Genomic DNA, 27129 nt, shown 5'->3' with positions numbered 1-27129 from the left:
TACTCTTTTATTTTATTTTTTATTTTTTGGAGCACGTCTAATATGCTCTACCACAAGCACCGTTCACTTCTACAATTTTTTGAGTAGTTCAACGGTTGGAATCGAACTTGAGATGTAGCGTTGCGTTATGTCAACTATTAAACACTTGCGCCTACGACAGATGGGAAGGGTTTCTAAATTTCCCCTATAGCATAGAAGATCTATGCTTCTCCTAACATCCAACCGTTCATTTTTTATCAAGTGAGCCAGTCATCATTTGATCCTAAATCTAATGCCTAAGAGTATTTTGTTTCGATATTTTTAATACAAATTTTATGAATTAAAAATTCGGCACGTGCCATTTTTTCATTGGGGTGCACCTATAAAAAATATTAAAAATAATGTTTTGATAAACTGAAATGACCAAAATAGCCCTTGAAATTTTTAGGGGTATTTTGGTCATTTTATTTTATTGGGAATATTTTTTTAAAAGATTTTTTAAGAGTGTAAGTTTAATAGAAGATTGGATGCTCAAAATTTGGCATCAAAATAATTTATACGAAAAAACTCAAAATAAAATAGGGTAGAGACATGAGATTGTGATTGAGACAATCTTAGCCTTCCATTCAGAATGGACGGTTGGATAAGGGGAAGCAAAGAAAGTTTGCCCAATAAAGATTCCCACTTAAACTATATGTGTTGAAGGACTCTTTCAATATAAAATTTTAAGAATTACATGAGAATTTCTAGATGATTATTATTATTTATTTTTAAAAATTGAGTTTTTTAACACTTAGATCTCACCCTCTAAAAATTAGATGGTCTCTATTAATATCAACATATTATTATTTTTAAGTGCATAGATGGTACAACTAAGAACTTCTAGATTTATGAAAATTATATAAAGAGACTATTTACTTTTAGGAAAAGTATACATTAAAACCATTTATCCTTGGTACAAGGTGGTCACAATTAATCCTGATCATTGGATGTGAAATTAGATGGTTGCATTTATTCCATTGACCAAGCTTAAACTTCAAAATTTTTTTTTCGAACTTTGTGAAACACCCAAGCTATTAGATTTCATGGTTGTAAATAATTAGTTGTAAATAATTGTGACCTCCCTGTATCAAAAGTAAATGGTCTCATTGTATAGAATCCCTTACTTTTACAGAAATTATCGCTAATATACCTTAATTTTAAGAAAATCGCAAAAAAAAACCCGAACTTCGCAAAACCTCGCCCACACCCTTTTTCTCAATTTTCTACATTTTATGGATGAAAGTAGCTTTTACGGTAGTCTTTTTACTGTAATGTATTTGCGACCAGTATGGTAATTAAAATACCGTTATAAATAGAGATAGAATTACAGTACTTCTAGTATCGTAATAACATGAACATATATTACGATACTTTAATTATCGTAATAACATAGAGTATTATGGTAATTAAAATACTGTAATATCTTAAAGTAGTATTACAGTAATTTTATTATCGTAATATTGTCCAACTCAAAACAAAGATTTTCTACTCTCTCGAGTCTACTATCTATTTACTCCCTCGACAAAAATCTATGCTAGCTGTATTTTTCAAATCTCAAATTTTTAGGATATAAAATGTATTTAATTTTTATACGGTTTTCAAAATTTTAGAAGAAAAACATTATTAAATAGGTGTTTTTGAGCGAATGAGTAAATCCACATCGTGCTCCCATGGGAACATAGGTTTTTTGAAAAGAGAGAGGGGTAGTCCTGATATTAGCTTTGGTTTGAAGCTTTTAAAGTATTACGGTAATAAGAATACCGTAAAATCAAAAGTATTACGGTAATAAAAATATTGTAAAGTCTTTACGGTATTCTAAGTATTGTAATACTTTAAAGCTTCAAACCAAAACTAATATTAGGGAAACCCTTTCTCTTTTTAAAAATCTATGTTCCCATTGGAGCACGATGTAGATCTACTCACTATCTCAAATCACCTATTTAAGAGTGTTTTTGTTCTAAAATTTTAAGAACCATATAAAAATTAAGTAGATATTATATCCTAAAAATTTGATATTTGAAAAATAAAGCTAGCATGAATTTTTGTTGAGGGAGTAAATAAATAGTAGACTAGAGAGAGTAGAAAATCTTTTATTTTAAGTTGGGCAATATTATGGTAATAAAGTATTACCGTAAAGTCAAAAGTATTACGGTAATAAGAATACCACAAAGTCTTTACAGTATTTTAAATACGGTAATACTTTAAAGCTTTAAACCAAAGCTAATATTAGAGCTACCCCTCTCTCTTTTCAAAAAATCCATGTTCCTATGAGAGCACGATGTGGATCTACTCCGTCGCTCAAAAACACCTATTTAAAAGTGTTTTTCTTCTAAAATTTTGAGAACCATATAAAAATTAAGTAGATATTATATCCTAAAAATTTGAGATTTGAAATCTCAAAATACAGCTAGCATGGATTTTTGTCGAGGATATGCAATATTATGGTAATAAAATTACCATAATACTACTTTAAGGTATTACGGTATTTTAATTACCATAATACTCTATGTTATTACAGTAATTAAGGTATTGTAATAGACGTTCACGTTATTGCGGTGCTAGAAGTACTGTAATTCTATCTCTATTTATAACGGTATTTTAATTACCATAATGGTCGCAATGCATTATGGTAGAAAGTCTACTGTAAAAGGTATTTTCGTCCATAAAATATTGAAATTTGAGAAAAAAAGTGTGGGCGAGGTTTTGAAAAATTGGATTTTTTTTCGATTTTTTTAAAATTAAAGTATATTAACGATAATTTTCCTTACTTTTAAATGTAAAAATATCACAATTATTCTTGACCATCATACTTTTAAATCAGTTGATTACCAGTATGTCATCGAAACATTGCTTACAGTAAAAAATTTTAAAAAAATTTCTTGAACTTCATTAACAGACCCGAAATTGGATGCGTCACCATTTGGGTACTAAATTAATTGTGTTTTGCGCGAGGGATTAAATGAACATTGTACTTTCGCGGGACTAGAATATGTTTTGGCTTTTTGTTTTCACTTAAAAAAACGAAGATGAAGAGAACTTGATAGGGCCCGCTCTTCCTTGTTCCTCACTGCAAAACTCCGCATTTCTTTCCCTTGCCTGTGGTGGTCCTACGAATCCTATTATCCAATGGCTCATAGTCGAGGGCCTTTGCATCTCCTTTTTTCGCCCTAATCTTTTACTCGAATCCCCCCAAACAGAAAGCGTTGCAGATTAGGGTTCGTTTGATTCGCTTAAGACCGGCAAATTGGTGATTTTTTTTTTGCAGTGGATTCCCTTCTTTGCCTCTTCATTTATGCGTGTTTTTTTTTTTCTTTTCTCTTATCAAATATCGTTTCCTTTGCTATCCATGAGTTACTCTCTCTAAATTGTCATTTCCATTGATCGTTTGCTTTTGATGGTATGTTTTTTTTTAATTAACTCTGCGTTTTCTTCTTATCTCTTCTGCATGTGTAATCAATGTAGCTTTGAGAGAGTTTTCCCTTTTTCGTTTTATCTCAGTTTTCTCAGATTCTTGCTCTTCATCATGATTAATATTTTGTTTGGGCATGATATGATAGTTTGAAGTTTGGATGATTTTTTGATGTCAGCAATTGCATGATTTGTATTGCTTTCTCAATGATGGAAATTTTTTATGATCGGTTGGTATGATAGTTTGAGGTTTGGATGATTTTTTGATGCCATGAATTGCATGATTTGTATTGCTTTCTCAATGATGGAAATTTTTTATGATCGGTTTGTAATCAGTATCTATGATGCACATTTCTAGGGCTTTTTTTTTTTTTAATAATTGATAGGTGGTTTTCGCTATTATTATTTTTCTTAAATTGATCAGATTTTTGGTGGATCTGGAAGTGATGGATCACCTGATTAATATTACCTGGATTCTGTAAATGGCATCCTATTTCATGGAGTACTTTTGGTTTTCTATGGTGTTTTGATGTCGAGGATTGGGTTCACTGATATTCTCTTTGTAGCCTTTTATGGGATTTATTCTTTGGTCCTTGATATCTGACAAAAATGTAGTGAGTGCGTTTCTTGAAATCGGTTAGATGTGAGAGAAATTTATGTTTAGGGCAAGAACAGTGTTGTGGCTTTTTTTTTTTCTTTTAATGCTAACGATCAGTCCTGCAAACTATTTTATAATAGTTTTATTGTATCCTCCTCCAAATTGTGGTGATTTGTGATATTAATCATTGGCGTTTATCTCTTTTTTAAGTAGACATTGTCTCAAAAGATGTAAGGAATCCAGAAATTTGGTTATTCTATTTGAAAAGCGAATTTATTTTGAGATTGTTGGAATAAGATATGGTTTCTCAAATATTTACAGTCTAATTTTGGTTTAACGCATACCCGAATGTGTTATTTAGTTGGCATATCTCATGAATGTCTTATGCAGTCTTTACGACATTGAATTGGTGGCTCTGATTGGTCACGAAACAGCTCTGAGTTGAACCAACCAATTCAGCAATCTGGATTGGCAGTCACGGTGTTAAGAAAAAGAAAGAAAAAAAGAGAAAAAGGTAAACTTTGGGGATAAAAATGGCAAAAGGGAAAATAAAAGAAATCAAAATTGAATATTAGGTTCCTATTTAATAGGAGCTATACTCAAAATCAAAATAAAAAATTAAATTAAAAAATACTTTGGAAGAAAATGGCCAAAAAAAGAAAAAAATGATCGTGACATTTTTGGCTTTGATTCAAAAATTTTTGTTAGGTCTTTTGTCGATCAATGTGATGGAATGTTTTGGACAAATGTGAACAAATTTGGTGAAACAATGAGAGAGAAATAAGAGAGTTTTTATTTCAGGTTAAAAAACTCCCTAAAGTTGGACCTTCGATTTGTTTTATTTTTCTTTTTAATCGAAAAAATGGTTGTATATATAGGAAAGAGGGACCAAAACCAACATTTTGACGCTTTCATGTTTTTTGATGAAGAAATGAGAGTGAACCATCGAAAATGACGGATCAGGCTTTTGCTAAAAAAAGTTTTTTTTTCTTAATTGCCCGATTCTAGGGGACACTAGGACTGATTCCAAGCTAACTAGGGTGATTCTGAATTGGCTGGATGATATTTTAAACATTGGTCATAAGTGATAGCAAAAGAATTGTCACTGGCTTCCCTATAGTGTTGCTTTCTCTTTCTGTGTGTGTGCGTGTGGTTGTGCGTGCACCAAAAAGTTCCATTGTCAGCAAATCCTCTCTGTTATGCAGACACATCCACACCAGTCTCACTTGCATGTTTTTAATTTCTTAGTTTTATTCCTCATACTCTGTTTCTGATGTAACTTAGCTGGTACTCCTGACTATAGAGCCTGAGATGTGTCACACTTAACCATCAGGATGATTGAAGAACTAGATGAGTTTCATTCAAACAGACATGTGCATAATTATGATTAATCAATCTGTTTTTGCCTTCGAATAAATCGAGACACTCCATTCAAGTGGAAAAGATCAGTAATATGTATAGTATATGTTGCATGGTTGCTACATGCATGACAAAGCACATGCTGAGATCTGTAGGAATCCAATTACAATACTCATGGAATGTGATGGCTATGCCTACTTTTGTATGAAGGAATCACTCCTGTAGCAACTTTTCATTATGTTTTCTTTACTGCATTATCCAATGTTTCAAGTTTGATGCATGGTGCATAGAATTATTTTTGGCTAGATCTGCTAGACTGTGATACATGGAACAGGTTAACCATTGGATTTCTCCTCACTCTTGGTGCATAGGAATCAAATATTTGTTAAATTTTTCTGTCCCCATGATTAAGGTTGTGACCTATCTATCCATAAAAGTCAACCGAACTCAGACAACAATGATTCCGTTCCTTTCAGAAGTTGAGGACACATTCACAAAGATTTTAACTTGAAAACACACCAGAAGATTCACACTCACTTGCACAGAAATGAAAAAGAAGTACTTATTTGTGCCTCTTCTCATTCCTTACTTAAACATGATTAGTAGATGCATTAAAACATGAGGCAATAAGCTATGTGGTGGAGCTCCTTAGGACACTGGTCTTGATGATTGGTGACTGCTTGTGGACAACAGGGGCTTTTGTGCTGTTCATGTGTTGAATGCTTCGTTATATGTAATATTTATCACCAGGATGACACATAGACTTTTGTTGTCGTAATGTCTACTATGTTTTCTTTTGCACATGAATGTACACAAACAAGCAGTCACTGTTTTCTTGGAATATCGTACCTTAAGCTTTCTTTCAATTGGCAGTGGCGACAAGGGATATTTTATTTTGGTTATTTTTCATGCAGGTGAGTTGTTTGAGTATATCTGGGGAGTATTGAATTAAATGGAGAAGGAGTATATTAACTGTTGGATATTTTTCCAACGTAATTGCAGTGCCAATCCCTTTGGAATTTATTTGGAAGTGCATCAGATTCTTGTTTATAGGTGATATTGAATCATTGCAGCGTTTAAAGCTGCCTTCAAGCATGTCAACCATCATTTGGATGATGTTCAATCATTCGCACCCCAAGAAGTGGTCTTTTAATGATAGTTTTTATTTTGCTCTACCATTTAGTAGTGATGTTTATTTAGATGCTTGCAAGTGGCACTCCATCACTTCTTCAGAGGATTGTTTACAGTGTACACCACGAGTTCTTTAAAGTGCTGTTCACATATTCACTGATAATAATTCAAGCCATGGAGAGGTAAGTTATTAATATCATAAAGGCCCCGCATGCACTTGATCCCTCCTCTTCTTCTTCTTATTCACTTTTCAAAAATGTTGTTGGTTGGATCTGCATGTAGGTATAAGATTTTGGAGGAGCTGGGTGATGGAACTTGTGGATGTGTGTTTAAGGCACTTAATCAAGAGACTAATGAGATTGTAAGTCTTTTGTTTTCTATGAAAAGTGATGGATGCTTGGGATCTCTTTGCTTATTCTCAGTTTAGTTCAGATTTTATTATTTCTTCTTTCCTAGACATTGGTTTGTAGAATGTTTTTATGCAACTTAGCGTGCTGTTATTTGCTTTGGAGGGGAAAACTGCTTGACAGGAGAGTGTCTGAACTATGATCAATGGTGGATTACTTTCTATCTGTGTCAAAATTTATGTTTCTGCTTCTCCTTTGTATCTTGAAGTGATTACAGCACTGTTTCGTGGATTTCAGTAAACATTTCATGTTATTGTGGCATTGAAAGTTTGAATTCTACAGGAGTAACTTCATCTAGATTGTTAGTTATCTAATAGGCTATGTAAAAAGTTTGTTGCCTATTTCTACTCAGTATGACAAAGTTGCTATATTAAATATATTAGGAGTATACTATAATTGTGTTTAAATTTACCCTCATCTCTCTCAAAACAGATTTTGTAAAAACAGTTAATCTCTCAAATTATATATAGAATCCTTTCCACCAATGGTGGTTCCCATGTACAAAACTGATGTCTCTCAATTGTCATTATCGATACGAAATTTAGAAAAACCCATGTGAAATAAATTTTTAACAGGGAAATTTATATTATGCCAAAAGATTTCCTACTCTCGTGGGAGGATACTAACCATTTCCTCCCTTGGGCAAAATATGCTACTGATACTTTTTGGATCTCAAATTTTGGGGATGTAAACTTTACAATCTTTACAATAATCTCAGCAAGAAAATTTCTGAATTAAATTCTCTATGTAATAAAAAAACTTATGCCTCAAGATCGAATGAAGAATGACCAATTTTTGAAGGGCTAGATCCAAGTGTCACAAAACTTCTCAATTTTTTTTCTTTTAAAACTAGTCATCTAGTAATTATTATGTGTTTCCCAAAATTTTAGACTAAGAAAATTCTCCTAAGTAGGTGTTTTGAGCAAGGGAGGAGATGCACAGTATGCTCCCATGGGAGCATAGTATATGTGCTGTTATATTATACATTATGTTGTAAAAGTATGTAGAAAAAAATAAATCCAAAATTGCTTTTGTTGCTCATTTGTAATTCTATGCTCATTGTGTTGGATTTGTGAATCCTTTTTGGCCCATAATAGTTGAGATGAATCTAATTTCTTGGAATCACTAATTGGATTACAAAATGTTGTCACAGAGTGTTTGATTCTTTCTCAATTGACCAAATAGCAATTTGGTCAATACAGTATTTCAAAAAGCGGACCGCCCAGGGCCTGAACAGCCGCCGAGGCGGTCCAGAAGGCCTGGGCGATGCGCCCAGGCCTAGGCGGCCAAATTAGGTGGGTATCCTCGGGCGCGCTCGGGAACCCGCCTAGGCGGCCGCATGGGCGGCAACCCAGGGCCTGCGCCTCGCCCAGGGGCGGAAGTGCCGCTCGTTGAGGCCATTTTTTGGTCTTTTTTTTAATATTAAAGGTGCAAAATTGTGGGTTTTAGGTTTCAAATGAACCTAAAAACCATTAGAGGCTATTTTAGAGAGAGAAAACCGCCAATTTTTTTTTTTTTTAAGTGGGCCGCCTAGGTTCTAAGTGCCCGCCTAGGCGCTGGGCGGCCTGGACCCTCTCGACTGCCTAGGTGCCTCCTAGCGCTTTTTGAAACACTGAGTCAATATCTCAATGGGTGTTTGATACATAGTTTAAATTTTATAATTGTTATTATGTGGTGTAATGGTAATGATGGCAAGATGGTGGTGGTATACTGTGAAGGCAGTGGTGGTGGTGATGCGATAGCGGTGGTGGTTGTTGTGGAGCTGGTATAGTACTGGTGGTGGCGATGGCACTGTGGTGATGGTGATGGTAGCGCCTGGAAATTTTATTACTTGAGCCTAACTAGTTTGGGATTGCGATCCCTAGTACACGGATCAATTTTCTTGGATTTAATAGTTTACGGCCATCGATCCCTATCATAAGGAGCTTCTGGGCCGCCTCAATCCATTGACCTTGCCCCCAATTCTGGAACTGTTCCTGATCCCATTCCCGGCATCATTTGGTCAATCATGTGCTTCAACTGCTAGCCCACATTTCTTCTTTTCACAGCTTTTCAATTTTCACGTTTTTTGTAGAAGTGACTGCCAGTTTTTGGACTGCCATGTTGCTGTTCCTTCTTTTATGGTCAGGCTTTTGATTGTTTTGTCTGCTCTTTCTTTAAATTTGCAGATTTTATATTTAATAACAAAGTTGATGTCATGGAAATATGTTCCCTTGTTTAACGCAATTTGATTCCTCTTTTATACATACTCATGTTCTTGTTAGTTAGTTTCTTTATATCGCTAATTCATTCGGTGTAGCTTCTCCCTCTGTTCATTTTTTCTGTAGGACTTCTATTACTTGAGGGAGACTTCTTATTCCTTTTGCCTTGATGCTTATGCTCTTTATGTCAAACTATTGGTTGCAGGTTGCCATAAAGAAAATGAAAAGAAAGTTTTATTTTTGGGAAGAGTGTATGAATCTGCGAGAAGTCAAGGTATCTATTCAGTGTTGCCAGTTTGATTTTCATGTGTTTGTGTGCCCCTTTCACTGATGCTTTTCAGCTATCAATCTCTAATCTTCATCTAAAAACTTGGTTTTTGCAGTCACTTTGTAAATTGAATCACTCAAATATTGTGAAGTTGAAGGAAGTCATTCGGGAGAATCATCAACTTTACTTTATATTTGAGTATATGGTAAGGATTTTTCTTTTTCCTTTCAATTAAATGATATATGCAGAAGTAGTAGTTTCTATTTGTCAGTGTTGGGTTGGATGCGAATGTGTAGTTTGTTGAATTATCCATTTACTCTCTGTGTGAGTTGATTGTAGGCTTTTGTAACATCCTGCAGTCCACAGTTATTTGTCTGCTAATGTCTATGCTACTTGCTAACAACTTAGCATAGTAACACACATTCTCTGTTTCCTGGAGGCACCAGTACATTCATGTTAATTAATGTGATTAGCCGAGTATGCTTCCCCTCTCTCTCTTTCTCCCTCTTGATATATATATATACACACTCGCATGTGTGTGTGCATGTGTGTCTGTTTCTCTGTCTGTCTCTATCTCTCTCTCTCACTTTGTGTGTTTGTGTGCGTGCGTGCACGTGTGTGTGCACGTGCGTGTGTGACCATAGTTAGGAGGACCCTTCGGATTCCAAATGGGAACCCATCCTAGCACTTGAGCCCTTTTTTTCTCTAATATGCATCCTAGAATTGCCAAATAATCGGGCTTAGTGGTGAATGCGGACCGTCTATTTTTTTGGATGGTGAGATCTAGGTCTTAGAGAACTCAAAAAGTCATTTTTTCTTTGAATTGTTCATATGGTGATGATGAGGGGATCTATGAAAGTTGAGGTCAAACAAATCTCCCTGAAGCCTTGATCTAACACCATTTTAGAACCCTTGAATGGATGGCCCATATGCATTGTATATTCTCTCTTTTCTTGTTTTTTTGCTTCCAAGTTTTTTTGCATTATCCTGTTTGTTGGACTCAAAGAGTGTTTGTGAAAAATTTGGGCCCGAACAAATGCCCAAAGGCCTAAACATTGATGTAGGATTGACACTAATAGTGGTCCGCCCTATGGCAGACCAAGTCTTTTTACATATGTAACAGTTTCGTATTTCAATACATAATAACTACTGATTTATTCTAAGATCACTTCCTCTGATCTATTATGCTTACCTTTTTTCAGTAAATGTCTATATATCTATTTGGATCCCAGTCCCATAAAAGTTTGTCACTGCATTAGCCTTTCAAAGTAGTACTTGTGTTACTATTCACTCTTCCTTTATTTATGTAATATGGAAGTACTTGAGAAGTAACTTAGTGGTCTCTGAACAATTTAAAGCGGAAGCTGGGGTCTTGGCATTTTAAGTCTGCTGCAGTGGTTCCATGACTCATGCGCTGCTGTTTGAAGTCTCTATCCTTTTTTTTTTTTTTTTTTTAAATCCTGACTGTTAAACTTGATTCTTGCAATAAAGTCAGCTAAATGTTCTAAACTAGAAACAATTTAAAACTCTAGGTATCATTAGCAATAAAAGTAAACAAAGATATTTGATACTCTAGGTGATCAACTAGTTCAAGGAGTGAAACCTACTAGTCTGGCTGATTAGAGGTCCTTGTGATATATTATGTATTGTGGTTTGGAATCCCATGGTTAGTTGGTTTCCAATAGAAAAACTGTTCCAAGGTTATGGTAATTTCTGTTTCTGATAGTTGTCTAATATATTGTGGGAGATAGATGGATGGCTACGAATTTCTTCATGGCCTCCATTTTTATCACTGTTCAATTAGTGATCTTTTGGTTTTATGCTAGTGGGCGGCAGTGTTACGTGGACACCGATACGGGTGTCAGTATTTAGTACTTGTCGGGGTGTCTATTATGTAAGGCTAAATGGACAATACTTTTGGACATGTCTGTACAAAAATTATTTTGAATAATATAATTATGTATATAATAAAATATAATTTTGTACAAATTTGCATCTAAAATGTTCTAGTGGGAAGAGTTGGCTGCCTTGTTAAGATTGACCTCCTTCTTACAAGGTCTGTTCAAACCTGGCTGTTAGCATTATTTAGTTATTTTGAATAAGATAATGTTTGCACATGTATTATAATATCCCTATGTTACTCAAAAGCTTAAGTGGCACAATCATCGACAATGGGCTTTATGCATGCACAGGGGGTCATAGGTTCAAATTACCACACTATTCTTTTTCTACTTTCGAATGAGTTATTCTCATTAATATATAATATAATGTGGTTGCAGTTCAATAATGTCAAAGTGGTGTTGTGATAGAGTTTTGGCTTCATATGCAAGTGGTCCTAGGTTCATGGGTTGGTGAAGATTTGCTGACCACCTAAGCGATAACATTTGCTGACCACCTAAGCGATAATGTATTTGTATTAGAAAAATGCAAGGCACTTCTATATATACTCAAAGGTGGTGACATCATCTGATACATACAGTGAACTGTCAGTGACATGTTTGTGCATGTTGACACATGTATAAGTGTGTATGACACAAAACACAAAACAAGGTGTCTAGGTAACACTGGTGGGCTTATTTGAGAGAGAGACAGGTGATGGAAGAACTGTTTTGTTTGGTTTAACTTGTGTGGCAAGTTTTCAATTTGTGTGGCAAGTTTTTTTTAATTTCTCTTTCTTTCATATTTTTTCTGTATATCTTTTATTGCCTTTTTCATGTTTAATATCTGTTTTCTTATGCTACATGGTTGTTGAAGGTCCTCAAATAAGAGTATCTTTGAGAAAATTTGCAGAGTTTATTTCTCTCATATTTGTTTTACATACTTGTAACATATTTTTGCCCAATGAGGCTACAAATATTTTTGAATCTTTTGTAATTTGAACCATTTGTTTTTGGAATGCCAGGAGTATAACCTATACCAGATAATGAAGGACAGAGAAGGCCCTTTTACTGAGGCAGAGATCTGTAATTTTATTTCACAAGTATTGCAAGGATTAGCATATATGCATAGGAATGGATATTTCCATCGGGACCTAAAACCAGGTATAGCTCTCCTTTTGTTTTTATTCTATCCAAGACAGCACATTTCTGTATACATCATTCATTAATATATATGTATGGGTAGTTTTTATCTACTTAACATTCTTTTTTTTTTGTTGCTTTAAAAGAAAATTTACTGGTTACGAGGGATGTCATAAAAATTGCTGATTTTGGGCTTGCAAGAGAAGTCATGTCAAATCCTCCATATACTGATTATGTTTCAACACGATGGTGAGTATTTTTAGCTATTTTTTTCTTTTCCATATTGGGATGTTTATTTTTTCTCCTGATCGCAAAAGTTATTGAAAGAACTTGCTTTTGATTGTATGGTACTGAGTTGTTTCATGTTTTACAAGGTATCGAGCACCAGAAGTCATGTTGCAGTCTTCATCATACACCCCTGCAATTGGTATGCATGTCCTGTTCGACTACTGGTATTATTTTAGTTCTGGCATTGAAGGCTCATTTTAAGATGATAGTCTCTTAAGAAACGTTTCTGACTCTTAAGAAATGTTTCTAAAGGGGAAAACCCTTCAATTGTCCTTCTATGCTATATCTTGTGATCCATATCCAAGTATCAATGGCATTATCTTCTTGTACAATGTGGCTAGTATGTGGTCCATTTTCATGAAGGAAATGCCATAGATATACATTACTTAGTTTTCTGATTGGAAATGCCATAGATATACATTACTTAGTTTTCTGATTGGAAATGCCATAGATTTATGGTGCTTATTCTCCTGATGACCTCAGGTGGTTAGCATTCAATACTTGAAGAGCAATTTCAATTGGAACAGATTTCCTTTTAACTGACTCTAGTATAATTTAAAAGAATTTCCTAATATCTGTGGTTTATGTAATTGCTGTAAAGGGAAAATAACCAAAGCAATATATGAAATCTGGCTCAACCAGCAATTTATGAAATCTGACAAATCTCTCTCTCTCTCTACTGTATTATTTTATTAGATTTTCGTTAGACTGCTGGTGCTTCTGTAAATTGGAATGAAACCTATGGTGCAATAAAAATCTATGATAATAGTACTAGATAATTTAGTTTTCTAGTTTCCATTGTTAGCCATGAGCAACTCTTTTCCTCGAATGATTGCCTGTCTGTCAGTATTGGGTTTTTACGCTAGTCTGAGATGTCCCTTTCAGCCTTGCTATTCTTCTTAATGACTTCAGCTCATTGTATTTTAGTGTCTTTAATATCATTGGCAGTAATCATATAGTATAAAGTCTTATCTATTTTTCATTTATGGATATGTCTTTCATGATTGGCAAACCATATGCTGTTTGTATAAGTAAGGCTGTAAAACAATGTAGTATTGGTAATTGAAATCAGTGTCATACAATTTCAAAAAAAAAAGAAACCAGTGTTATCGAGATCTGACCAGCCATTGAACCGGTGGGGGGTTTTATCTAGTCAAAATCGGTCTAACCATTGGTTGAACTGGTTGGACTGGATTTTAGAGAGGAAGGAAAGAATAATATATCTAATAGTTTAAAAATATAAAATGTTAAAAGATTTGTTCAACTTCATTTACTTGGTCGAACTTGGTCAAAACCAGTTCGTCTGACCAGCCAAAGACTGATCAAACATTAGTTTTGATCAGCTTTCGACCAAACCCGGTTTTCTCCTTAGACTAGATTGGCCAAAGCGCTGGCCGGCGGTCTGAGCGGTCGGCCCACTGTTTCGGACCGGCCTTCATAACTATAATTGAAACTGTGATTTGGCCACATGGATGACCACTATACTCGACCAAACATATTTTTGCATATGACATTATTTGGGCAAATTGTTTGTATTTATGAAAATGCTTAATGTTTATTCGTGCGATAAAAATTTGTCGTCTTTTTGGGTGGGTAATGATTTACTGGATTATTCCAAGGAAGTTTACTGACCTGGACATATAATGGTGACCGTTGTTTACGGACAGATATGTGGGCAGTTGGTGCAATTTTAGCTGAACTTTTCACATTGTGTCCCCTTTTCCCCGGTGAAAGGTAAGTAGTAAGCATCTATGAAGTTTTTCCTCGTCTCTCTTTTGAAAGTTATTTTGAAATTTCTTCTCTTTTATATGATTGAAAATAACTGTATTAACCTTTATAGTCTAATTATTTTAATGTTCAATCTGGTAAATGTTACATAATAATACTCAAGTCGTTGTTTCTCCATTTTCGGAAGTATTTCGTAAATCTCAACCAAGTTTCATTGTCATTTTCCATGTGAAGGATTCATCATCTTTTGAAGATGGCAGAACTTCTCTTTCACACGGGATAAACATTCAGTAAAATTTCCATTATGAGATTGATTGCTTTTTTTTTCCCCAACAGTGAAACAGATCAAATCTACAAAATATGTAATGTTCTTGGAACCCCCGACTTCAGTGTCTGGCCCGACGGGGTGAATCTTAAACGTGCAATGAACTTTCATTTTATGCAGCAGGTAGTAGATAAATCCATCCCCTCATTAACTGCTGTGATTATAATGCCTTTCTGAGACTCATTGACTATTCTTTCTCTGTAGATGGCACCAGTTAACCTTGCTGACATTATTCCTCAGGCCGGCTGGGAAGCAATTGACCTAATCTCGGTGGGTATTTTTGTTGCTCTCTTCTTTTATCATTTCAAAATTCTGGTTATGATAAATTTAATCTTGGCTAATATTAGCTATTAGCTTTAATGTGTAGTTCAATCTGCTAAAATGATTAATTGTTTGTAGCGGCTATGCTCCTGGGATCCACAAAGGAGACCGACAGCTGAACAATCGCTGCAACATCCCTTCTTCCATGTAGTAATTCTTTCACACTCTTTGCTTATCTTTTTGGCTGCAATCTTTTTTTTATTGATCAATATATCTGATGTCTTCCCTTGGAAAAGGTTGGTCATGTGAGTTCTTTTCCACTGAGGGATCCTTTACAGTCAATACCGAATGTAGTGGGTATGTGTCAGAACTATACCTATTTTTTAAAGTTTGTCCATGTTTAATGGAAACGGGGACCATGCAATCATAGTTATGATTGTATTTTGGTAGTCTCTTGATCATTTTATCAAGTTTCTCCCCTGATATTTGCAGGAGAGAGGCCAAAGCTTGAGCTAAGGAATTTTTGGGACATTGAGACTGAATCAGATGACTCCTTTCTGGGCTTGACACTGGCTGTAAAGCCAAGTGTTTCCATATCAGGTATATGTCAATGCTTTGTGAGATGACTTAGAGTCCTTCCATGTTCTAAACCACATCTCAGTTGGTGTAACCTGGAGTCCTTGTAACGTGTGGCTGTGTGCGTTCTTAGTGGAAAAATTGATATGAGAACAAATTTAAGATGTATTCAAAGTCTGGAACCTTTCTCCTTCCCCAAAATTTATGATAATATATGCTTCAAGGACAATCTTTCCATTGAGTTTTTGGTTAATTATGGACAAACCACCATATTCCAGCCGAATGATTTCAGTCTTGTTTAGAGGTTTAACCAGCTGGAAAGATAATGTAGTGAGCTATAGAAAATGCATAATCCATTGTGTTATCGCTGTTGCTGAAATGGGTTGTGATGGAGGAGAGATAGGAGCCATTATTAGGCACGTGTCCTGTTCTGTTAGGCCCCATGCTTTCTCCATAACTGCCAATGGATTTTCCTTGGTCCATTATTAAAATATATTTTTCCGAGCTAATTGAACTTGTGAGTGAACCTATTGAGATGTGTTGCATGCTCTAACCACTATCCATATGCGGCATTTTTTTGCAGAGGTGGTACCATGTGCTTCTGAAACCAACATGGAGGTAAGCATGCAAAAATTACTTGTTATAACAGATTTTCAGTGTAAGAAGTTTACAAAAGTTGTCCTTCACGATGCACATTGGCTGACAAAAGTGATCCTGAAATTTACAGGAATTGTCCCTTAGCTCAAACTTCCAGGATCTCCCTGGACAGTTAGGTACGTAACGGCAATAAAGGTGCATGAAAAGTTAAACATGCATGGAAAGGAAAAGAATTTGTAATATAACATGTATTGCTTCTACATCTTGTTCAGCGCTTTGGCCTTTCCTATCCCCCGATCACAGTGCAAAGGCTGTACCCGTAAAATCTTCATTGCCATCATCATACATGGTGAACAGGTGATTCATATCATACACAATGTGAATTTACATTTTTTGTTTTTGTTTTTTGATAACTAATGAATCAATATGACTTTGGATGTTATGTTTCCAGACAGGTGATGAGGCCTGGACTAGGGCATCCCCACTCTGCGGAGCTCACTATCGCCACATTACAACCCAATGTCTTGGAAAACCGTCAGTTGGGTACAATGCTGGCTATTTCTACACCTTTCTCCAACGGGCGATTTTTCCAATGAGATCTTCAACTTCTCACTCGCCGCGCATAATAACAACCTTCCAGGGAACAATATGTATATGATTGAGGAGATTCCTGGAAGCTTTTTGAGTTATAGTCTTCTTCATTTGTGTATATGATGGATGGTCTTGGGAGATTTGAGTTAATTCTTTTGGATACTGATATTTTTCTTATTCTGTTAATTCATGTAAATTCAGCCTCATCTTACGTCCCGCCGATTGCGGGACATTGGACGGCTGAGGCCAAAATGGCTAATCATTCAGCTCTCTCTCTCTCTGCACTTCAATTATCTCTCTCAGAACCACTAGCATAAGCAGCAAATTAAGGGGCAAACAGCTCTACCATAGCTTGCCTTTTTACTCTCTGAGCTGCACTGGGAGCCATTGTAGAGGGCTGAAAGCAGTAGATGATGCATCTAAGGGGAATCTACATCCAACTGGGGTTCAGAAAAACAAATATTGAATTGGGAATCGCCAACTCCGATGGATTCAGGTAGAATTGGGATTCGTGAGGTTTTTCATAAAATCACTTGGTTTTGTTAGGGCCTGTTTGGGTACCTGGATTGCACTCTCGAGGATAAGGCTATGACATCTTACTTATGTATTATATTATATATTAAATATAATATAATAAATATTTATGTTATCTATATATATATATATTAATAATATATATATATATATATATATATAGATATATATATATATATATAGAGAGAGAGAGAGAGAGAGGAAGATGCTAGGGTGAGCCCACTAGCTTACAAAATAGTGGTTAAGCCCAATGGTTCAGATTGAGAGTATTTGAATTTTAATTTTTTTTTTATAAATTTAAATTGTTTGAAATTTTAGGTAAAATATTTTTTTCATCAAGCTGCATTTAATAAAAATATAAAAAAATAATCCGTAAAATTTTAAAAATAACCAAAATACTCTTGAAAATTTATGGGGGTATTTTGGTCATTTTATCATGTAAAATAATATTTTAGGTAAATATTTAAAAAAATATAAAAAAAGTAATCAATAAAATTAAAAAATGATCAAAATACCCCTGAAAATTTATGGGGGTATTTTGGTTATTTTTTCATGTAAATTAATTTTTTAATATTTTTCGAATATTCACTTATTTTTTATCAACACACGTCTAAAATTTCAAGTAATTTGAATTTGTTAAAAAAAATTAAAATTCAAACATTCGGGTATCTGTGATCATTAGATCGGTCCAGATTCAATTTGAGCCATTGAGCTCATTTTTTCTTGTGAGCCCATTGGTTCACAGAAGCATTTTCCATATAATATATATATATATATATATAATGTATTTTATATTTATTTTATTAATGTATATTTCTTCTCTCCCTAAAGAGAGCAGTTTCATTATATAATATACTATAATATTTTTATAATATAATATGACATTTTTGTATCATATATAGTACAAATAATATATATATATATATATATATATATATATATGAGCAATGATGCAATGCAACGGTTGTATCATATTATAATGCAACGACATTTCTAGAAAACTATGTTTGCGGCCCAAATTTTGCATACACTCTCTTCATCTCAATAATCAATTCCCAAAAAAAAAGAGAGTTAAATTTGAACCTTAGATATGGTCAAAATGAGTCATCTCCAAAAGCGAATCTAGATAATTCATTTTGTGAATTTCAAGATCTTAGCCTTTATGAACTCAAAATCATTTTTTTCCTTTTTAACATTGTTCATCTAAATATAATAAAGCTATCCAAAAAAATTGGAATTGAAAAAATCTTTCTAAGGTCTAGATCTAAGCATCTCACCGAAATGAACGGCCTATGTTAATTGGGCTAAAAAAATACTTTTTGGTTTGTATTTTCAATTTTTTTTTTTTGGAGATTGTTCATTAGAATGAAAAGAATGTATATTTCAAAATTTGGATCAAACAAATAGCTATAAGATGGTTTTTTAATCTTGTTGAATCATATTACTATACAACGGTTGCATGATATCATTGCTCTCTCTACGGTTGTATGATATCATTGCTCTCTCTCTCTCTCTCTCTCTCTCTCTCTCTCTCTATATATATATATATATAGAAAGATGCTAGGGTGAGCCCACTAGCTTACAAAATAGTATAAACCAAATGACCCAGATTGAATCTGGACCGATTTGACAGTCGAGAGTACTTGAATTTTAATTTTTTTTATACAAATCTAAATCGTTTAAAATTTTAAGTGAATATTCTTCTCATCAAAACGCACCTAATGAAAATATAAAAAAAATAATCCGTAAATTAAAAATGACCAAAATAATCTAAACATTTACATGGGTATTTTGGTTATATGTTTTCATATAAAATATTTTTTTAATATTTTTTGAATATTCACTTATTTTTTATCAACACCTGTCTAAAATTTCAATTGATTTCGATTTTTTGAAAAAAAATTAAAATTTAAACACTATCGGGCATCCGTGATCGTTAGATTGGTCCAGAGTCAATATGGGCCATTAGGCTCATTTTTTCTTGTGACCCCATTGGCTCACTTAAGTGTTTTATATATATATATATATATATATATATATATATATATATATATATATATATATATATATATATATATATATATATATATACTAGGATGAGCCCATTAGCTCATAAAATAGTATAAGCCTAATGACGCAGATTGAATCTGGGCCGATCTGACCGCCGAGAATATTTGAATTTTAATTTTTTTTCTACAATTCCAATCACTTAAAATTTTAGGTGAATATTCTTCTCAACAAGCCGCACCTAATAAAAATATAAAAAAAATAATCCGTAAAATTAAAATGATCAAAATATCTCCGAAAATTTATAGGGGTATTTTGGTTATTTTTCATGGAAAATATTTTTTTAATATTTTTCTAATATTCACCTATTTTTATCAACGCATGTCTAAAATTTCAAGTGATTTGGATTTATAAAAAAAAAAAAAATTAAAATTCTAACACTATCGGGTATCCGTGATCGTTAGATCGGCCTTGATTCAATCTGGGCCATTGGGCTCAATTTTTCTTGTGAGCCCATTGACTCACAAAAGAATTTTCCATATATATATATATATATATATTTATTTATTTATATTATTGTATATATATATATATATACATATATTTATATTATTGTATATTATATACATCATATTTTATTATATATATTTATGTATTAGACTATAATATTATATATTTTCTCTATGTATATTATATATATTAATTATATAATATATAGTATATAAATATCTTATATTACATATAACTAACTATAATATATATATATATATATATATATATATATACATTATATACTATTATATATTTATAATATATTGTATTATTATACCATCTTATATTATATTATATAATATTATATATGTTATATACATATATAATATTATATAATATATATGATATATTTATGCCTTATACTATAATATTATATATTTCCTCTAATGTTATATACTATAGTATAATATAAAATAATAGTATTTATATAAAATATTATTTATATATTATATATTAATTATTATTGCAATATAATTTATATTTTAAATATATAATTTATATGTAAATAAAATATTATAATAATATATGAAAAATTGTTGCATGCGGGTTGGAACGCATTTCTACATGTGCGGTTCAGAAGTGTAAAACATCCATCTTAAAGATGGATGCAAGTAAGTGGTCCATCTTAAAACAAGGGAAACTAACAGTTCAAATGTTTCCTTAATAAATTTATTATTTTTAGTTTTAATTTTTTTTTTTTTTTCATATTCATGATCTAGATTACATGCCCTTAAAAATTAAGTCCAAAAATCCATCTCAAAAATAGTTTTTTAGGAAGCACAACATTGCTACATGTGTGGGCTTAGCTTGTAAGCTAACTACGTTTATAATATATTATATTGTAAATAGGGAATAGTGAATAGTTGGTCCGCATGTGAAAACAAATACATGGGGAATGTTTCCCACCTCAATAGGTGTGGTTTTGTTTTACAATGAATTATACAATTTCTCATAGTAAAAGATTTTACCATAGTATTTTATTTGCATATGCATTTGTAACCAAACGTATGAAACACAATTTACGCATGTAAATATTTATCAGGGAATTACACATGAACCAAATGTACCCTAATGAAATTTTTAGCATATAAGATATCTATACAAAAGGATATAATGGAAAGGAATAAGAAAAAAAATAAGGATTTTATCTTAGTTAAGAAATAATATTGAAGTTTGGAATCAATGGGAGAAGTTAATCAGTATAAAATTAAATGTAGGGTAATAATATAAAAATGTACATGAATATTGATGGATGCACATCTTCCAGGCAATCCAAGCAGTGGATAGGCATAATCTATATTTCGTATCAGGTGTTATCTAAACAACAGACACCCCCATCACAGGGACAAACCAATTCTAGGATAACCCTATTCCAGAAGAAGCTTAGGATAGGTTTCTCCAGGTACCCAAATGGGAACTAGGCAATTCGATCTGCAGTTCTTCACCTACATTTCATCACTGTCCAAAGTTCATCATACGGTCACAGTTGTCAGATAGTATTTGAATTTTTATAATTATTCTACTTATCAAAATTATCTAAAATTTACAGCGTGTGTACATATGACCAAGTCGCACCAAAATAAAATATTAAAAAAATAATAGACATAAAATAAATTGTTGAAATTACCTTGAAAACTTTATATGGGTATTTTGTATACTTTTTATCATCGAAATTATTTGTTTTATATTTTATTCATGTGCATCTCACTAAGGCGCACACATTTACAAAATTTTAAATCAATATGACTTGTTCAAAAAATATTAAAATTCAAATACTATCAGATATTTATGATTGTGTAATAAACTTTCAACGGTGCTAAAGCTATAGGTGAAGTACTGTAGAACTTCACCTATAGACATTTTGTAGTATTTTTCATATATATATATATATATATATATATATATATATATATATATATATATATATATATATGAGCAATGATCCAATGCGACGGTTGTACCATAAACCATGTTTGTGGTATTTGTATGACCCCAAATTTTACACACACACTCTCTTTATCTAAATAATCAATTCCAAAAAAACAAAAAATTCAATTTGGACCCTAGTTATGGTCAATATGAGTCCCTACCAAAAAGGAATCTAGATCATTCATTTTGTGAATTTGAAGATCTAGCCTTTATAAACTCAAAAGCACGTTTCTTTTTTTTTATGTTTTTAACATTGTTCATCTAATGATAATAAAGCCATCCAAAAAAGTTGGAAATGAAAAAATCCTTCTAAGGCCTAGATCTAAACATCTCACTAAAATAAAAGGCCTAGAAACTATTTTTTTAGCTCAATTGAAAACACAACCTAGAACGTATTTTTTTAGCTCAATTGACATAGGCCGTTCATTTTGGTAACGAAAAAAATCCTTCTAAGGCCTAGATCTAAGTATCTTGTCAAAATGAACGGCCTATGTCAATTGAGCTAAAAAAATACTTTCTAGGTTGCGTTTTCAATTAGATGGCTTTATTATGATTAGATGAACAATGTTAAAAAAGATAAAAATGATTTTAAGCTCGTAAAGCCTAAGATCTTGAAATTAACCAAATGAATGGTCTAGATTCGTTATTGGAGGGGACTCATTTTGACCATATCTATAAAATTAAACTTTTTTTTTGTTGGATTGATTATTGAAATAAAAAGAGTGTGTGTAAAATTTTGGGTCATACAAATACCACAAATATGGTTTTTTAGAAGTGTCGTTGCCTTATACTATGATACAACCGTTGTATGAAATCCATATATATATATATATATATATATATATATATATATATATATAATATTATATTTTATATATTTTATTAATGTATATTTGTATTATATATAATATATAAAATAATGTGTTATATATTACATATATTTATTATAATACAATTATAATATGAGTAATGATCCAATGAGACCCTCTCGCACCCATGTGTGTAGGACCCCAAAGGATCACCATTAAATTTGGCACAGATCTCTAGAATAGTTATCAAATGGGTGTGGGACTTGATTTTTTTAAAGATCTATACCAAATTTAATAGTGCTCATTTGTGGTCCTACACACATGAGTGTGGGAGGGTCTCATAGGATCATTACTCTTATAATATATAGTATATTATAAGATATTTAAATATGGGTAGCCTGGGTTCTGAACATTCAAATTTGAGCCTACCTTCAAATAGTGTTGAGAATGTAGTTTCAATGCTAGAAATGTTGGAAATCTTTGTCATAGCCTTATTTATTATAAAGTTTAAAGCTTCAAAAATAGTGTCGATGGACTGATCTATGGAAACTTGAAAAGCTTGAAAATTGACGGTCAAAAAATACGTTACAAAATGCACTATTTCCAAAACTTGAAATCCATTTTTTTTTGAGAAAATTACCAAAAACACCCCCAAGACTACACTTACCATGCAACTTACCCCCAACCCAACTTATTCTCTCACTTTTTTCCCGTAAGTATACTTTCTATGCAAATACCCCCCAACAAAAAAGTTCATTTTTTTGATGGAAATGCCCTTCCCATACAAAATGCCCCTTTTTCTGACGGAAATGCGCTCCGGTAGTCTCAAAGGGTGCTTTGACAATACATGCTCTAGAGCTACAACACTCCGACAGTTGCACAGGGCACTCCGGCACTGACGACACAACGCTAAGGCAATAGCAGAAGGCGCTCCGTCAGTGCACGTTTTGGAGACAATGCGCTCCGGTAGTCTCAAAGGGTTCTCCGGCAATACATGCTTTGGACCCACAGCGCTCCAGCAGTTGCACAGGGCACTCCGTCACTCGAGAGACATCGCTCCGGCACGCGAGACACATGCGCTCCATCAGTGCATGTTCTGGAGACTACAACACTCCGGCATTTGCAAAAAACGCTCTGGCAGTGGAATAGGGCGCTCCGGAGGTACTTGCGCTGGAGTCACAACACTCTGACAGTATCTGAAGGCGCTCCGACGGTATATGTTCCAGACAGTGTGCTCCAGCAATTTTATACTGCACTTTGGCAATGTGCTACTTGGGTCCAATAGTCAGCGCCAATTGAGTTTTTTGGTACAGGACGTGCATTTTCGTAAAAGAAAGGAACTTTTTTTGTTGGGGGGTATTTGCATAGAAAGTATACTTTTGGAAAAAAAGTGAGAAAATGTTTGGATGGGGGTAAGTTGCATAGATAGTGTATTTTGGGGCTTTTTTTTTCTAATTTTCCCTTTTTTTTCTTATGTCTATGCATGCTGATGTCGAGATGATCAATTTGAGGATATTTAGGCATCAAAACAATATCTTCTAGTGAAAGTTTTGAGGTACGCTCTAATTTGATTGACTTGGCTCAAATTTCAAAAAAAAAAAATTCTCGAATTTCGTGATGTATCAAAAGCTATATAGTTTGACATATAATGGTTAAGAGTGATTGTGACTCTCTTGTAATAATAGTAAATAGTCTCATAATATATAATCTCTTTTACTAACAAAAAAAAAAACCTATACAAAACCACCATTTATTAATACTACATTGAGATATTAAATTTCAAATAAGGTGATTGTATGTGATTAACCATTAAAAAAAATTAAAAATCTCAAACCTCGTGAAACACCCAATTTGATATCACCGCTATTAACAATTGTGACCTCTTATATATCAAAGATAGATGGTCACTTGTATACACAATCCCGAAAAAAACATAAAAATGTGGGAACTCTTCCACCTACCCTATTTCTATCTGTACCCACTACTAGTACCGGTGCGCGCATCTACCACGGATTTAATACTACTTTGAAAAAATTAAATCCTATTAATTTACAACGTTGGGGTAGTTGCGCCACATAAAGATTAAGTGTGGAGGCCTTGAGCGCCAAGTTGCTTATGCGAAAACCACATCTTTTTAGCTAGCGCGTAGGCCACCTATTGTCCTCAGGCTTCTGTTATTTAGCTAGCGCGTAGGCCACCTATTGTCCTCAGGCTTCTCTTTTTATTTGCATTGATTGAAAAACATCTCAAATTTTTTTTTTTACCTGTAGAGAGAGAGGAGAGAGATGGAGACAGCAGCAGTGGTCGGTGTTGGTCATGAGGTGCGTCCCCTGCACGTCGCCATGTTCCCGTGGCTAGCCTTTGGTCACATAAACCCTTACGTCTACCTCGCAAACAAGCTCGCCGGGGACGCCGCCACCAGGGTTACCATCGTCTCCGCCCCCGGCAACCTCCCCCAAATCTCCCCATCGATCCTCCTCCCCTCCCTCATCACTCTCCTCCCCCTCCCCCTCCCTCACATCGACGGATTGCCACCGGGCCTCGAGTGCACCACCGATGCCACCTTCCTCCAAGCCGAGCTCCTCAAAGATGCTCTCGACGCAACACAGCCTCAAGTCGTGTCCATCCTCCGGGACCTTGCACCCGACCTCGTCGTCTATGACTTCTCTTACTGCTGGCTCCCCACAGTTGCTCACAAACTCGGCATCCGGGCCGTCTACTTCTCTGTCTTCAGTGCTGCATCAGATGGGTATACGATGGTCTGCGAACGCAGGGCCAATGGCACTTTTCCCACCTCAGAGGAGCTTGAGCGCTCCCCTCTTGGCTTTCCTAGTGGCTGCAACTTTGTGCTCCGGCCCTTCGAGGCCCGGCAATTCATGTATCTGTACACCAGCTTTGCGGGGAAGCCCAGTGTCTATGACCGCGTCACGCGCAGCATCCGCGAGGCCGATGCCCTCTTATTCAAGACCTGTAGCGAGATGGAGGGCCCTTTCTGTGATTACATTGCGGCACAACACAAGAAGCCCATCCTGTTAGCAGGCCCTGCCATTCCGGGCCCAAACCAACAACGGATCGGCATTGCTGCGCTCGACAATGAGTGGTCCACCTGGCTAAGCAGCCACCCAGCCGGGTCGGTCGTGTTCTGCGCATTTGGGAGCGAAACCTTCCTTACCGAAAAGGAAATACAGGAGCTGCTGCTCGGGATCGAGATGACGGGCCTCCCCTTCGCGGTGGTACTAAACTTCCCTTCTCCACACCCAATCCAGAGTCCTATGCCAGAGGGGTTTGAGGAACGGGTGAGGGGGCGTGGAGTCGTAAAAACAGGGTGGGTGCAACAGCGCCTCATCCTTGGCCATGAGTCTGTCGGTGGGTTCCTTTGCCACTCCGGGTTCGGATCACTGATAGAGGGGGTGGTGAGCGGGTGTCAGTTGGTGTTGTTACCATTGAAAGGTGATCAGTTTTTGAATGCGAGACTGATGGGGAGGGAGTTGAGGGTGGGTGTGGAGGTGGAGAGGAGAGCAGAGGATGGTTTCTTTAGGAGGGAGGATGTGTGCAAGGCAGTGAGGTGTGTAATGGTGGAGGCGGATAAAGAGCCAGGAAAGAGGGTAAGGGAAAACCATGAGAGGTTAAAGCAGTTTTTGTTGGATGACAAGGTTCAGTGTAGGACGTTTGAGGAAGACTTTGTTAAGAAGCTGCGTTGTCTGCTGGTTTAATTCATTTTACTCTCCATCCATCTCATTTCATTCTGTATCTCCATCTCATTTCATTCCTGCATCCGTCTCTCTTTGCTGTTTGCCATGTAGATTATTGGGAAAATTAATAATGCCTCCAAAATGAACTTTGTAGATATTCCCCTCTCAATACTTTTTTAGTATAATACCACAAATCCAAAGAATGCGTTTTTATACATAATTAATGGGTCAAAAAATCAAAAAATATATATTAAAATACCCTTTGCCCTTTCCCTCTCTACCCCTCTCTTTTTTTGATCTCTACATGGTTTTATTTTTTTATTCCCTCTTTTCCTCTCTACCCGCCCTCTCCCTCAATTTTTCTCTCTATCAGTTCTCTCTTTATCTCTCTACTACCCTCTCTCTTCTCTCTGCTACTCTACCAACCCTTTCTCAATCTCTCTACCGCTCTCTCTCTCTTCTCTCTCTACCTCTTTCTTTCTCTCTCTCCCCATCTCTTTCTTTTTTTTACCTGCTCTATCTCTTATTATGCAGTCGAAAAAACATCTAAAAAAAATTTAGATGTTTTTTCAATCAATGCAAATAAAAAGAAAAGTTTTTCTTGAGCCCAATATATCCGGTAGCATTTGAATTTTAGTGTTTTCTCAACAAATCTTAATTATTTGAAATTTTATGTGTGTGTTCATAAAAAATAGTTGAATCTTCAAATAATATTTTACATAAAATAAATTTTCTAAAATACCCCCAAAAAGATTCAAGGGATATTTTGATCAATTTGTTTTTCACGAATAATTTTTTCTATATTTTTATTAAATGCACATTTTTTT

At 34.5% G+C, this 27129-nt stretch overlaps 2 protein-coding genes across 5 annotated transcripts; both read left to right on the top strand.

The window, feature by feature from the left end:
• Positions 1–3080: 3080 nt before the first annotated feature.
• On the top strand, positions 3081–17049 carry MHK (Protein kinase superfamily protein). 4 transcript variants are annotated; one of them, XM_020669843.2, is made up of 18 exons: positions 3081–3236; positions 6301–6699; positions 6800–6878; positions 9331–9399; positions 9509–9598; positions 12296–12434; positions 12560–12662; positions 12788–12840; positions 14369–14435; positions 14766–14877; positions 14959–15024; positions 15154–15222; positions 15312–15372; positions 15508–15615; positions 16175–16209; positions 16319–16364; positions 16461–16545; positions 16640–17049. In XM_020669843.2, exons 2-18 carry the CDS (start codon positions 6587–6589, stop codon positions 16782–16784), a joined length of 1440 nt encoding a protein of 479 aa, XP_020525502.1. In that variant the 5' UTR covers positions 3081–3236; positions 6301–6586; the 3' UTR covers positions 16785–17049. The 4 variants fall into 4 exon arrangements, with proteins under 4 accessions (XP_020525502.1, XP_088726338.1, XP_006848504.1 ...); XM_088870212.1 differs by having other exon boundaries at positions 3081–3268; positions 6389–6699; XM_006848441.4 differs by having other exon boundaries at positions 3081–3268.
• Positions 17050–24819: 7770 nt separating this feature from the next.
• On the top strand, positions 24820–26457 carry LOC18438253 (anthocyanidin-3-O-glucoside rhamnosyltransferase). The gene has a single exon (XM_006848440.4). The coding sequence runs from the start codon at positions 24896–24898 to the stop codon at positions 26321–26323; it is 1428 nt and encodes a 475-aa protein (XP_006848503.1). The 5' UTR covers positions 24820–24895; the 3' UTR covers positions 26324–26457.
• Positions 26458–27129: the final 672 nt, after the last annotated feature.

The sequence above is a fragment of the Amborella trichopoda genome, chromosome 6, assembly GCF_054954075.1.
Source record: "Amborella trichopoda isolate Santa Cruz 75 chromosome 6, AtrichopodaSantaCruz75HAP2 v2.0, whole genome shotgun sequence".
In the NCBI taxonomy this organism is placed as follows: domain Eukaryota; kingdom Viridiplantae; phylum Streptophyta; class Magnoliopsida; order Amborellales; family Amborellaceae; genus Amborella; species Amborella trichopoda.
This window is presented reverse-complemented; position numbering and strand designations above follow the sequence as displayed.

Coding starts and splice junctions, on each gene's coding strand:
- MHK (XM_020669843.2), top strand. CDS start 6,587: ATGCTTGCAAGTGGCACTCCATCACTTCTTCAGAGGATTGTTTACAGT. Junction 6,879..9,330: donor ATCAAGAGACTAATGAGATT/GTAAGTCTTTTG, acceptor TATTGGTTGCAG/GTTGCCATAAAGAAAATGAA. Junction 15,223..15,311: donor TGCAACATCCCTTCTTCCAT/GTAGTAATTCTT, acceptor CCCTTGGAAAAG/GTTGGTCATGTGAGTTCTTT.
- LOC18438253 (XM_006848440.4), top strand. CDS start 24,896: ATGGAGACAGCAGCAGTGGTCGGTGTTGGTCATGAGGTGCGTCCCCTG.